This window comes from Tenrec ecaudatus, chromosome 2 (genome assembly GCF_050624435.1).
Source record: "Tenrec ecaudatus isolate mTenEca1 chromosome 2, mTenEca1.hap1, whole genome shotgun sequence".
In the NCBI taxonomy this organism is placed as follows: domain Eukaryota; kingdom Metazoa; phylum Chordata; class Mammalia; order Afrosoricida; family Tenrecidae; genus Tenrec; species Tenrec ecaudatus.
The window spans coordinates 52,895,259-52,909,983 of NC_134531.1; the positions used below are offsets into that span (position 1 = coordinate 52,895,259).

Consider the following 14,725-nt stretch of genomic DNA (forward strand, 5'->3'; position numbering starts at 1 on the left):
ATGCATTTATATAATTATGATTTTATTTTTTAAACACAAAAGTAATTAAGATACTCCAAAAACCAAGGGAAATGGATAAAATCTGTAATCCCAAAAGAATGAAAGCAAAATTTATGAAAAACAGGATTTTCCCCATTTGTTTGCTCTAGTATTAACGTCAGCTAACCTAAGCAGGAAAGGACTATCGCAGTTGCGTCTGGGGTGTGAGAGAAGTGGAAACGGGCATTTCCAACATAACACATTTTATCGGCTTCCAGTCATGCTAGAATTTTAGTCAAGGCTAATATTTTAAAATTTCAAACAAGATTTAAGGACAATGTATGATCATTACCAAAACATTTAGGCTAGGCAAAAGTCTTTTGACTATGACTAAGCCACAGACAGAATTCAATGTTTTTGATTTTGAGTACAAATGAGAACTCACTTCATAAGAACTCATGTCTTAATTCTCTTAAGGACAATTTCTACAGGACTTAATTCCTTAAGCAGTTCATGTTATAGTCTCAAGGCCAAAATCCATTACCACAGGGTCAATTCCAGCTTAAAATGGCCCTACCGAACAGAGTAGAACTACCCCTGTGGGTTTCCTTGTCTAACTCCTTAGCAGTGTACAAAACCTAGTCTTTCACCTGAGGGGGTGGGGAGTGGTTTCAAACCACTGACCTTAGAGTTAGCAGCCCAACAGATTAACCTACTATGCCAGCAGGGATTTCTATGAGTCAGAATTGACTTGATGGCAGTGAGTTTTAAGTTTACATTTTGGCAGTTGTCTCTCAACATTGCTCATTTAAAACCTGTTGAGGTAGATATGATTAAAAACAACTTTAAGCCTTGATAAATGTTTATTAAATGGCTCAGAAGTAGAGTATCCTTTATTATAAAGCTTGTTGTTTTTAAGGAATTCTTAAAAACCTCCGTTGTATGCTCAAATGTCAGGGAGGCGGCGTTTCCGCCTCTTTGCAAGCAGGGCTGAGCTAAATTTTTTTGCTAACTCCAGATCACTTGGCACCCAGTAGATCTCCCCTTAATGTAGAAAGTGGAAGATATTCAACAAGGCTACAAATGGGAAGGCCTGAGGGTCTACTTCTGGCTTTGTCCTGGCTTTCCCGGGGACCAGAGGCAAGTCAGCTAAACTTTCTGGGCCTCCATCCAGTTCCTCATTTGTGAAATATAAGGATTGGCTTAAGTGACATCAAGCATCCCTCCAGTTCTAAAATTCTTTGTAAAATTGACTAATTGATTAAAAACAGGTTAAATATCTCTGTTTAGATACTAGAATCACAGTCTTCTTGTTTTTTAACATAAATTGCAACTTAACAGGAACGGTGCTGCAAAGTGGAAAAATTCCATTATCATCCAGATGTTTGGCATCCTGTAGATATTCTTCTCATGACATCAGTTACGACCAAGAAATGTTTGTCTCAAAATTAACTGAAACTTTTTATACATATTTTTAATGCTGTAGAGCCGTAAACTGCTTTCTGCCAAACAGCCACACATTTCTCCTATTTGAGATGGATTCCTTTCTAATACCTTAAATGATAATCAAGCGTGGCCTTGTGGGTCAGCCACACACAAAAAGTAATATTCCAGGGAAATGGAATGTTCCCTGTAAGCCCCATGTTGTAACAGAAGACTTGGGAGCGAGTCCAGGCTCTGCTATTAACTAGGTGACTCTCAGGAGAGTCATGTAAAAGTCCGTCTCCTTGACTGTAGGAGAAGGGAGTCGGAGGAGCTTTAGAGGTGGTTTTCCTGGAGACAAAGAAAGGGCAGAGAGGCTGCTAGGAGGCGGCATGAACAGAGGGGCGGGAGGGTGGTCAGAACTGGAACTTGCCAAAAGATTCTCTCCACCTACCAGACACAGGGGTTCCACGAACCTCAAATTGTGTGCAGGAGGGTCTCATGTGCACTGTGCTGGGAAAACGTCTCTGGCTGTGACCAGAATCTGCCAGGGGTTCCCAACCCCAGAAAGAAGAAACACTGCACTCGATGATCTAAGATTCTGAGTTATTTATCACCACTTTTGGAAGCCGATTTTCATTTATTTAAAGTAGCTTTCCTTAACCTCCCATTTGAAATTTTATCACAATCTACAGAGATATCCCAATGATGAAAAAGCACCCCCTCCCTCAATAAAGGGGGGCAGGGTAGATCACTCTGAAAAATCTCAGCAGCCCCAACTTTCTGACAAAGAGCTCAATCTCTGAAAGATGTGACAATTACAAACCTAAGTTGTTACAAGGTACTGGAAAACTGAAGATACAACTGTTGGAGACTTGAAAAAAAATGTGTGGGCAGGAGACCTATTACTTAAAAGAACTCTTGTCTGTGGTTGGCCTAGTACCAAAGTATTTTTCCAACATACCAGGGGCAAAACAAAACAAAACAAAAACAGTACAACTGTTAGTTCCTCAAACCACTTGATTACCAATTACACCCCGAGAAACTCTTTAAAACAAACGATTTAAAAAAAACAACTTGCAGGATAAGGTTTTTGGGGGTGGCTGTTAGGGAAACCTTCAGCAACAGATTTCTGAGCTCCAATTACACCGGATTCCCTCCGGGACCCACCAGAAGAAGCAAGAAAAGAAGACCAACCTGGGCTCGAACTTCCAAAGGAAGCCTAGGAGAGAAGAGAAAACGTGCGGTTAGATCGCGCAGCCGGGCAGCAGCAGCAGCAGCAGCAGCGCCGGCCCGGGGCGCAGAGGAGGCGGGGCTGAGCGCTCGCTCGGCCACAGCTGCCAAAAGTGCAGGACGTCGCGGCGCTCCGACCGCTCGCGGCCCCTTTCGGGCCCCTCTTGGCTGCCTCGCCTTCCTCCCCACGTCCCCGGGGTCCCGACGCGCAGACCCGGGCCCAGCCCTCCAGTCCAACAGGCAACTCCAAGCCGCGCCTGGGAACTCCGAAAGTTACAAAGCGGCGGCCGGGCGGGCGGGCCGGCGAGCGAAGCCCCGCGCAGTCGGCTCGCAGCGTCGGTCCCTCGTCCCCGGCACGATCGCAGTCTCCCCATTCGCGACGGGCTCTCGGGCCCCAGACCCCTGCACCAAGCGCAGCGCGACACCCTTTCCTGGAAGGGGCTCTCCCCTCCAAGGGCCCGGCCCACCCCCTGCGACGCGGCCGCCCCAACTCCGGGGCTGTCTCCTGCCCCGAAGCGCAGGCCAGCTCGCCGCCAGACCCTCGCCTCCAAGTCCAAGTGCACAGCCCCCCAACCTTCCTGCGGAGCCTGAGTCGCAGCCCTTCAGCTTCGGGGTCGCGGGTTCCGGGGGCGTGTAGCCCGCCGCCCCCCGGGCCCGGCTGCGCGCCCCTAGCCCCCGGGGCGCAGGCCGAGGGGATCCCGCTGCGCCCCCTCCCCCCTCTCACTTGTCCCGGGGGACATGGCCGGGGCAGTGGGGCTCGCACGCACCCCCCCCCCCGCCTCCAACCGAGAGGTGCGGTTGTCACCCTGCGCTCCGGGGAAGGCGCCCCGGGTCTCGGACACTCGCCTCCCCCAGGTCCACCCGCACCTCCTGGGCTGCGGGGCAGGGAGTCCCGCTTCCCTCCCGCGGAGCCCGGCGGTCGCGCATCCCTGTCGCCTCGGCGGGCGCCGGGAGCAAAGTGGAGCAGTGGGGCGTGCGGGCCCTTTGCGCCGCAGCCCGGGCCCGGCGGCGCCGGGGCGCAGCGCGCTCTCCTCGCGGGGCAGTGGCGCAACCCGCTCCCCGCTTTGCAATCCGGCCGCGAAGGGGGGGGGGGGGCTCGGCCGGTTTCCATCCACCGCGGACCCGGGAGGCGGCGCACGGGCGCCGGCGGCCCGCGTCAGCGGCCCGGGCGCTCGGCGAGGCGCCGTCCCCGGGCCGGGGCTCGCTGCCGCGGGCCGCCGCCTCCCGCCCGGTTCGGTGGTCCGGCCGGGCCGGGGCCGGAGCCGCCGCGGCCTAGTCCCGGAGGGAGACCGCTCCCGCGCCCGCTCCCGCCCCCCCGACCGGCTCGGCCGCGGCCCGTCGCCGCCCCGCGGTCCCCGCGCCGCCGCGCCGCCCCCCGCCGGGCGGCAGGGAGGGCCCGGGAGCCCCGGAGTCGGCCCCGGGGCTGCGGGGGGCCGCCCGGCGCCCGCTCCAGCGCAGCCGCTCCTGCCCGGTTTCCCTACTCACCTCCGCCATATTGGTACCTTTAGGGCGAACGAGCAGCGCCGAGCCCAGTCCCCGGATGGGGCGCCTGAGCCAATCGCAGCCGCCGCCGCCGTCGCCGCCGCGGTCCGCCCGGCACCCGCCCGGCGGCGGAGGCGGCTCGGCCTCTTATAGGGCAGGGCGGCCGGCGACGCCCCCGGCCCGCTCGCAGGCTCTCCCGGCCGGCGCCCCTGGCCGCGCCCTGGCCCGGCCGCCGCGGGCGGCCCGCGCACTCGGCGCCGGCGCGCAGTTCCTGCCGTTTGGAGGCCAGCGGGGAACGGCGGGCGCGGGACAGACCCCGTCCGGCCAGTCCCGGCCCAGGACCCGGACGGGGACGGCTGGGGGCCACTGCACTCCGGGGACACCGGCGGGAGCCGCTGGCGGGGCCGGAGAGGCACCTCGACGGGCTTCCCCGAGTGAGCAGCAGGAGAGCGAGGGAGTCGCTGGCTGGCCAGGAGGAAGCGCCTGGCAATGGGAGAATGACTGCTGATGGCTTGCTGTTTCCCTGCAAAGAAGAGGTGGTTGGAGATGCCCCGGACGGAGGGTGCAGACGGGCAGAGCCAGACTCGTGGAGTGGACGGTGGAAGTGGTGCACAGTGGTCATCTGCCCAACAGTCTCTGGCACCAAAGAACTCAAAGGGCCAACAGGGGCGAGACATGACGGTAAACTTGCTTGCATAATTCCAAAGAAGATATCCAGAGAAGTAAAAATGCACCCCCAGGAAAGATTAGAAGGCTCCTAGAGTTTTATCAGTCACGAACTAGCCAAGCCAGGGATTCCGGGGACACCCTTAACAGTCTTGTTGACGGGGGTGTACCATCTTACAGGCCTTGAAGCGGGTCTCCCCAAAAGAATGGCTTAAAAGGGAGTAGTCCTGTGGGCAAGGGACGGAAGAAAAGCAACAGAAACGCCTGCGCTAGTTCCAGCCTATATTCATTTACCCCTCTTCAAGGTGGAGATACATTTCACCAGATGGATCTACGCGGAACAACTTTGAGCTAATTGCACCCAAATATGCACAGGCAACGGAAGTAGATTTTACAAGATGTTAAAGCCAGCCTGCTGAGTTACCCTGGCAAATATGTAAGACCCATGAAGATCCAGCTGAACCAATAAATAGCCTTATTGTAAAGAGAGAAAATATTGAAACTGTCGTGCCTTTCATTTTTTCTTAGATCAACGTCCATGGCGGCAGCAGTTAAAAACATCCAACTCTGGCATCGGAAAGATTTGCTGCAAAAGGCCTGATGCAATGTTTAAAAAGCCTACATGGGGGAGGGGGATGGTCCTGTGAGAACGAAGGTGCACCTGACCCAAGTCATGGTCACTTCAGCTGTGTTGTACGCATAGGAGAGCTGGACAATGATAGGGAAGGTGTAAGAAGACGAAATGGTGCCTTTGAGCATTGACTGACAGCAGAAGGAACAAATCTGTCTTGCAAGCCATACAACCAGGATGCTCTTTAGAAGGGAGGATGGCAAGACTTGGGTCTCATGCAATTCAGACATGGTAGCAGTTGGGACAGGTTCCTGGAGAAGGACATTATGTTTGGCAGAGGGTCAGGGACTGCCGCAGTTCAACTATGTGAACTCGATGGTACCAGTGTGGAGGCAGGGACAGAGTCCAACCTGTCCATCAAGATGATGCCTCCTGGGGCGCGTGGCCTTTTCTAGAAGAAAAATAGAACTTTGCCATCGCTTTTGCCCCTCGTCTTCATCCTCTCTTGCCCCTTGCCTTCTTCATCCTTGCTGGAACTCTGCCGGCAGGGGTGGTACCTACCGGCCTGAAATCTCCCTGCTCCCTGCTTCACCTTTCTACCTCATTGGCCTGCAGTTAAGTGAAGCTAATGAGCCCTTCGGCTAGCATCAGACCCCTGATGGCTGGGCTGGTTTCTTGAAATAAAGTTCTTTCTTTGACATATGTGAGTGTCACTGGTTGTGTTTCTCCAGACAACACAGCCTCACACAGTGTCAAAGGTCTTTAGTGAGATCGATTGACATTGTGGCTGCAACAAGGAGGTCTAACAGAGCAACGATTATCAGATGGCACAGGAGTGGCCAGTGTTTCATTGTGTTGTACACAGTGTCGCTGTGCATGAGAACGGATCGCATCTAAAAACAACAACAGGATGGGCCGAGGGGAAGCTGGGAAGGGTGGAAAAGAAAAGATGAGGTACAAAGGCCATCAAAAATCAATGTCCAGGAACTACAGGGATGTAGAGGGGAGAGAACGCAGGTGCCGGAGCTGTCCTTCCAACCAGATGCTAAAATAGATGTGATTTTAAGGGATGCCATTCAGGTTTATGATTTAATCTCACAAATTGAGAGTCATTTTAGAAGCTAAAACTTTCGGTGCTTTCAGTCCAAAGGTGCACACGCTGAGTTTTAACCTAGGGTCCTCTTCGGTTCCCCTCTTCCCAAAATGCATCCTGAGGATGGGACTGGCGAAATAATTTAGGGACAGGGAAAGAATGTAGCTCAAAAATTTTGCCAAGGCAGCTCAAACTTACCCTGTGGGTAAAAGTTATTTATTTATGGAAGTTTTAGGGGAAAATCACTTCAGCCATTTCAAAACATCATAAAGACATGGAAAATTACACTTTCCCTGCTGTGAAAAATATCTTGCAACCTTTTGTTCAGTCAAATAGCTCAAAAACAGCTGAACTTTGAAACCAGAGGCTTGGCACGCCTTGTATGCACTGTCCTCAATGAGGCGTTCAGAGTTTTCAAAGCTAAAAAGTGGTTTGAAATGAAGTGCAAGTGATTAGCCTGAGAAAGGTGAGCATGCGCTGTGGGCAGAGCTGGGGATGCAGTCAGCTACTTCCTGGGGCCCTTGGAGTCACCATCCCTTTTGTAATGTATTGCAGATTCTACCTCTTTCCTGGGTTGGAGGGAGTTCTCGGTGATGTTAATGTTGTTGTTGTTAGGTGCTGTCAGTTGGTTCTGATCCACAGTGACCCTCTGCACAACAGAGGAAACACCTCCTGGGTCGGCTCCTTGCTCACAATTGTCCTCACAGGGAGCAAGCCCATTGTTGCTGCCACTGTGTGGATCCAGTGAGTTGAGGGTCTCCTCTTCTTTGCTGCCGCTCCAGCTCCATTTGACCAAGGACGATGTCATTCTCCAGGGACTGGTCTCTCCTGACAGTGTGTCAAAGTGTGTGAGACTAAATCTCGCCATCCTGCCTCTAAAGGGCGCTCTGGCCGTCCTTCTTCCAAGAGAGATTTGTTTGTCCTTTTAGCAGTCCGTGGTATTAACACTATTCTTATATTCATAGGCAGGATTAAGGTGGAATATGTTTTGAGTCTCCGTCTTATAAGAGGGTGTAACTCAACTACCCTTTGTTTGGGGGATGGTCTAAGTCAAAAGCCCACCTCCATCAATGTTACTCATTTTGTGATCTCTTTTTACTGACTCCGGAGCCCTGATGGAGTCGTGATTCTGTGCTGGTCAGCTGTTTGAAATCTCCAGTCTTTTGTTGGGAGCAGAGGATGCTTTCTGCTCCCATAAACGGCTGCAGCCTCGGAAACAGACGGTTCAATCCTCCTCTATAGCGTTGCTGAGAGTCAGAATTGACTCGAGGTCAGTGAGCTTGATTTTTTTGTTTATTTGTTTCTTGACCGAGCATTCGCAGAAGCAAGAAGGCCTGCTTTGATGTTGGGACATTTTTCTTTTTAAAATCATTTTATTGGTGGCTCTTATAACATTCCATACATCAACTGTATCAAACATAGTTGTACATAGGTTGCCATCATCATTTTCTAAACATTTACTTTCTATTCGAGCCCTTGGTCCCAGCTCCTCTTGTTTCCCTCCCTCTTCTTGGGACATTTTGCTTTCTGCCTCTGGGCCCTGCACGTTGGCTTGCCTCTGCCTGGCCCCTGATTCTTGGGCCTTGTGTTGTGACCCATCACCTGACCTGTTTTCATTAGGCTCTGCAGGCTGGAGAGGAGGAGGATCCTCCAAATAGATGTCGGAATTTTGGAGTTGGGATTTAGCAGCATCCACAACCTCATTAGCCTTCGCGCTTCCTGAGTTGTGATGAAAGCTGGGCCCCAGGCAGTGAGGGCATGGACTGCGGTGAGTGGCGCTTGATATCAGCAATTACGGAGTGGTAGAGGATGTGGGGAAAGTTGGACATTTGGGCCACCTCTAATCTCCACCTCCTTGGTATTAGTCTTGTATTAATTTTTCCAAAAGCATTTTCACAGAGCCAGTTAACGGGATCCTGAGCTGAAACTCAGGGGGTGACAAGAGTATCCCCGTCGGCCTGCCTCATGTGTCACACTAACACAAATGCGATCTTCGTGGCAAATCCTGGCTGCTCCAAATGAGAACTGAGGCATTAGATGCCACTTAGCCACGTCTGAGACAGACACGGGCCATTCGTTGGCATGCACAACTTTCGCAGGCTTTCAGCAGTCTCCTTTCATGACATCGTAAAGATTTTCTGTTCACACTTGCCATTTTGACAGCTGGCTCACCCTCCATCCTAGTGCAGCATGTATGAAGTCTGCGTGCAGAGTATTACATAGAGAGTCTTAGAAAGATGAGAGATGAGTGAAGAGGGGACCCTTCATCCGTTGCTGGTGGGAATGGAGGGCTGCTATGGGAAACATCCGGAAGTTCCTCAAAGAGCTAAATGTGGCATCCCTATGATAGGCCTATGCTTAATTCCACTCCCAGCCAGATACCCAGAAGAAGTGCAAGCAGGGGCTTGGGGCTTAGATACGAGTACTCGTCCACCGAGGCTCACTGCCACGCCATTCACAATAACCAAAGGATGGAGACAAGCCCAATGGCCATCATCAGCTGAAGGAACAAACACAATGTGTGGGGTATATGCATGCTATGGAACAACATTCAGCCATAAAGGGAAATGAAGCCCTGATAACATGCTATCACATGGATGAACCACAAAAACATGCCATATGAAATGTCAGACACAAAAGAACAAATGTTGCATGACCCCATTTATATAAAATGTCAAAATCTGGACTAGAGTCTGAAAAAAAAGTATTGTTACCAGGGTCTTGAGAGGGGAGGCGGGCAGAGAGCTGTCACTTAAGGGGTACTGAGTTTCTGTGTGGGGTGCCGAAACACGTTTGGAAATGGATGACGATGGTACACAGGGTGAAGTCATTAGTGTTACTGAATTGTGTACTTAAAATAACAACCACTTGCATATGTATACACACACACACATCCTCAAGGACGCGGCAGTCAAGATGTCAAACGAAGGATAGGGGACCTCTGCCACGCAAGACTTCTTGAAAGTGTCTGAGAGCACGGATGTCACTTTGAGGACTAGGTGCATCTGCCCCAAGCCAAGGTATTTACATCTCCTAACCTTGACTTGGAAGCTGAACAATTAGTAAAGCAGACTGGAGAAGCACTAGGGCTTCTGAAGAATGGTGTTGGCGAAGATGTGGACAGTACTGTGCGTTGCCAGAGGAGCAGACAAATATGCCTCAGAGGAATTATAACCAGAGGCTCTTCGCAAGTGAGAATGGCAAGACTTTGTCTCACGTACCTGGGCATGTTATCAAGAAAGACCAGTCCCTGGCAAAGGAGATCGGGTTTGGCAAAGGGTCAGCTAAAAGGAGGAAGACGCTCAAGGACCCGGACTGACACCGTGACACCAGCTGTGGACTCGTCAAACCAAACAAGTGTGAGGATGGCTTTGGACCAGGAAGCATTCACTCTATGGTACATAGTGTCACTGTGGGTTGGATCAGACCGGATGGCACCTAACAACAACAATTTATGTCTATCTATCTATCTACTTCTCTATCTATCTCTCTATCATCAATTTGTAGTGTAAGAAAGTCCTTATCACTGTAGGGAAACTTTACTGCCCTTCTGACCTATTGCATATCTTTATGATAAAATGTGTAAGGTTTATGGTATATAGAAGGATCCTTCATTCTTTGTCATGATAAGACTTTCAGGAGTCCGTACAGATAAAATATCTCTTGGTTCCAGGAAGTTTAAATTAAAAAAACCACTTTTTGCTGTTATTATTACCTTGCTGATACACCACAGGTGGTGGCATTGTACGTAGAGAGGATGCCTTATGAACGACCCTGGGAATTATGAGAAGCCCCTGGTCCCCAAAAGTTGACACTGTAATGGATCATTCCTCCAGGGAATTGATGGAAATCATAGAAAGGAAGACAAAATTCAAACCAAGTAACACCTGTGGAATCAAAATATAAGGAATTCCATTGCCATCGACAGAAATGAAATTACCCAACAAAGAGGTTGTAAGTATGAGATTTGAGATGGTTTGCAACCAATACTTACAGTAAGATGTGAAAACGAGGACCTGAGAATCTAATTAGATGGGGATAATACTGGAGAAGAAGTCAGATAAAAAATACGCAGGTCCCGAGGCGTAATAGAATATTACATTAAAGGAGACATGTGGTTTAGAGCTTTCTGGCAGCCAAAACAAACAAACAAAAAAGCAAAAAAGTTGTTTGATTTCCAATGTCTTTAAGGAGAAATACACAAAGTCTTCAATGGAAACCAAACTTTCAGGACACTTTCAAAGAAATGCCTTGCAAGAGCTCTGTCATTTAACTGTTGATGTGGAGGAGACTGCTCGCAATAGTGGCTTCCCAATGCGCTGACGTCAGTAACCGTCCTTGACTTCAGTAACCTTGACGTGACCATATGACTGACGGAAGGCATTTTTTCCCACAACAATACAATACAAATATTTAGCTTTATACGGATTCCATCCAACCCAAAGGGAAATAACAGACTACCTAAGATGCAGCCAATTAATATAACCCCTCTAGCTCTAATTCCTTACTGTGAGGCTTCCTATCTGGACTCTCTGCCTGTGGCTCTAATCCCATTTTGGAGGGAGTTCAGTGCTGTCCTCACGGACAGCATTAAGATGGGGTTAAGTACTGACCTGAGTGGAGAGCATGAACCAGGTCACATCTTTTATTTCCTTGGGCGAAATTTTGAGACTCCACTAAAGGGTGCGACACCATCCTTCATTTTACTTGGGGGTCTGGTCCACTAAACGACCATGACCACACCTTTATCAAAGCTGTGTCTCTGTGTAAAAGAGCCATCTCAGAGAAGGCCAAGGACCACTGAAAGAGCATGTTCTAGGTCTCTGTGTGAAGTGATAGAGGCCAAGATCAGAGGCACCAGGGGCCATGGCATGGAAACTACAAGACAGAGCAAGGGGATCAGTCTAGCTATGGAACTGTGGGGGAGACCCCAGGCTAGTTTCCTGACCCAAAGAGGTAAAGGTCAAGGGACCACCTGGCGGAGAGACTGAGGAGTACAAAGAGACTTGACCATTAGCTGAGGGGAGGTGTTACTACGGACCTTACAATTTGCTACTCCTGACTTGTGTGGTAAGCTATTAATTTCCCTAATAAACACCCTTAATTGTGAATATTGCACTAAATGATCAACCCGACATAGAAGCAGAATGCCATGGGAGGTACAGTCAGTGTCAGAGTAAGTAAAAATGGGAAGGACCGTGGAGGCAGGCTGGACTCCCGACTCCTGACAATGGGAAGCCAGAAGAGGTTAGCTATGGCCTCCCCTGCGATTTCCAGCACTGTCTCAAACAAGGGTCTCCATCTCCAGTGATTACACTAACCAAGCAGATGAAGCAAATGAACGTGTGAAACAAGCTCGCGTAATAGCTAAAGGGGGTCAGGTGGGGTTAGCGAATTGATGACTGTACTGTGGGTTCTGCCTAACCGGGCAACCCCTCATTAATCTTAGCAGGCTGGCTTGTGAGGAAGTGCTTCCAGTGTCAGTCATTTCTACCTTCTAAGAACAGCTGGCGAAGTAGATTGTTCTGTAAAATCTACTGGTTTTTAAAACACGGCAACTAATTGAAAACATTTTATACATCGTCTATTGTATTTTATACAAGACAAATAAATCGTATTGTGCTCAGCGTGGGAGCTTCCGGTTTGCAGAGTCCTAATATGTATTATAAAAAGGAGTACTCTTGGTGCAGTGCGTTCAGCTTTGGGCTCCACCCTGAAGAGTTGGATTGATCAAGCCAGTCAGCAGCTCTGCGGGGAAAGACGTGGCAGCCAGCTGCCATGAGAGTTACAACTCTGAAACTCCACGGAGCACCTCTGCTTGTCCTGTATCGTCACTATGAGTCAAAATCAACTCTGCGGTAGTGGGTTTGGTTTTCATACAGATTATAAAATTGATCTTTTAAATATTTATTATTTTAATATCAGTGAAACAATGGCTGGAAGAGCCATGGCAAGTAGTTTCACTCGTTAAAGTGGCTTTCCGATTAGAGCAAGCTTCACCTAAACAAAACATGTTAACAGAAGAGCAATAGTTGGCACGGTAGAGAAACCAACCAACCAAATGAAACCCACAGAAAGAGATGAAAATCAAAGGCAGAGGGTCTCCTCAGGTCAGCTCAAAGGACACAAGGTTCTGGTCCATCAACGTGAGCATCGATCTCATCCACGTTTCAGGGCCAGCCTCACAATAAACGCATCCCTCCAACAAACATTTCTTTGTCAGCTGAACCAACGATACCATCCACCTCAGTGGCTCTGAATTTAAGGGACACCCCCTAAGAGAACGTAACATAACTGTACCCCTTTTCGCATACTCAAGTAGAGTTCTAATTTTTATGATAAATTTAAATCATTGCAAAGGGCATCCTTGACAATATATTATAATGGCCATTAAAAAAATTAAATCACTATATAGCACTTTAAAATGTATGCCATAAATCTAAACAACCAAAGAAGATGAACATATTTTCTCTCTAACTAGGAGAAATAACTACATTATTATTTACAGCTACATAATTATAATTACATTAATAGCTACATATTACTTTCCCACTCTATTTCCTCCTAAGAATTTCATGTATTTTATTCATTGGAATCTTTCCTTGATACTCTACTATCTTTTTCTGTGGCAAAAATATCTCTATAAAGTGACATCCAAAATTGGTACCTATCTTCCAGATTAAGTTAATAGTATAATTAAAATTACAGGTATTTCTTAAAAGCACTATTTAACATTTTTCATTTCCCATTTGATTGTTACTAGTATATAGACCTTGCCTTCTTCAACTCTGCTAAGCGATTTCTTAGTTTTGTAGCTTTTTGTAGATTCTTTATCATTGTCTAGGTTTTGTGTTCATGATCAGCAGGTAGAATGTCTTTCAGGGAGTGCGTGTGTGTCCTGCATCCAGTGAGCTATTTATCTCCTTCACGCCTCCAAATGATTAGTGTTCATGATCACAGATTACGACACAATAGATTGACACAGTGGCTACATCAATGAGCTCAAATATAGAAACAGTTGTGATGGTGGCGTAGGATCAAATAGTGATTTCTATTTTGTTGTATGAGTTCATAAGGTTGCTATGAATTGGAGCTGACTCCATGCTCCTAAGAGCAACAACAACAACAATGTTCATGGCCATGTCATCTGTGACTAAAGACAGTTTTACTTCTGTCTTTCTCATCTGTATGTCTTTTTATTTTTTCTCACCTGATGGCACTGAAGAAGGAGTCATCGTAGTGCTGTGGGTTAGGTGGTGGAACACCGTGATAAAGTTTCATGTCAATATGGTGGGGCCAGGATTCTCAGTTGTTCGACAATACAGAGGTACCCCATGATGACATCAGACATAATGTAATAAATGTTTTACTGTGATCTGATAAGAGCAGCCAATCAATTGAAAGGAAGTTTCCTGAAGTCTGAGGCCTGCAACCATGTAACTGAGTGCTGTGGGAAAGCTTGCTTATTTTCGCTAGGACTGGAGTCTGCAAATTCTTTAAATTTGACTGGTCGCCTGCCTTATTGCCTGCAGGTCCTAGGAGTCATCAGTGGCCTGCCTTCCAACTTGTTGACATTTCTGTGTTCTTTACATTGAGATGTAATCCATACCTAAGGTCATTAAAAGCATTACGCATGTCTCCTCTTTCTCCCTCTCATTTGTGGATTACTCACTCTGGAGGAAGCCATTTGTTGTGGCATGAAGACACTCAAGCTATTTTATGAAGAGGCCCATGTGATGGGGATCTAAAGCCTTTAGTAACGACCTGTGGCCTTTGGCCAATAGGTACACGAGTGAGTGATCGTGGCAGGAAATCTCCCAGACCCAGTCAAATCTCCAGGTAAGCATCGCACCCAGTGATATTTTGAATGCAACTTCAGGAGAGAATTTTCAGCCAGAACGATCCTGCAAGCTGTTCCAAATCCCTGACTCTCGGAAATTGTGAGGATATGGTGTTCGTGGTTTAAATCACTACATTTTATATAGGTCGATGACATAGCCAGTAGTTGAAATCCACCCACCAACTATTCTGCTCCAGCATGCGAACGCCTTTCTTTTAACATTTATCATGAGTAGGTGTTGCAGCATGCCTTGTGCCTTTTCTCTATATTGTTGAGGTGATCATGTGGTTTCCATCCTTATCTAGTAATTTGGTGAACTATATTTATTAAACTATATTTGTTGAATCTTTTATTCTGGTATTTGTTCTATTATTTTGGTATAAATGTCATGGTTGAAAATCAGGAAAGCTGTGTTTTAGTATGACATCCTTTCACATAC

General features: G+C 48.2%; 1 protein-coding gene across 2 annotated transcripts in view; it reads right to left on the bottom strand.

Moving 5' to 3' along the window:
* MIER3 (MIER family member 3) overlaps window positions 1-4,247 on the bottom strand; it is a 32,885-nt gene extending 28,638 nt beyond the window's left edge. For both annotated transcript variants that reach the window (XM_075541051.1, XM_075541050.1), the window contains exons 1-2: window positions 4,120-4,247; window positions 2,599-2,623 (exon numbers count right to left, since the gene is read on the bottom strand). In XM_075541051.1, the coding sequence (XP_075397166.1) occupies window positions 2,599-2,623; window positions 4,120-4,128 (34 nt within the window). In that variant the 5' untranslated portion in view covers window positions 4,129-4,247. The remainder of the gene's footprint in view (window positions 1-2,598; window positions 2,624-4,119) is intronic.
* Window positions 4,248-14,725: the final 10,478 nt, after the last annotated feature.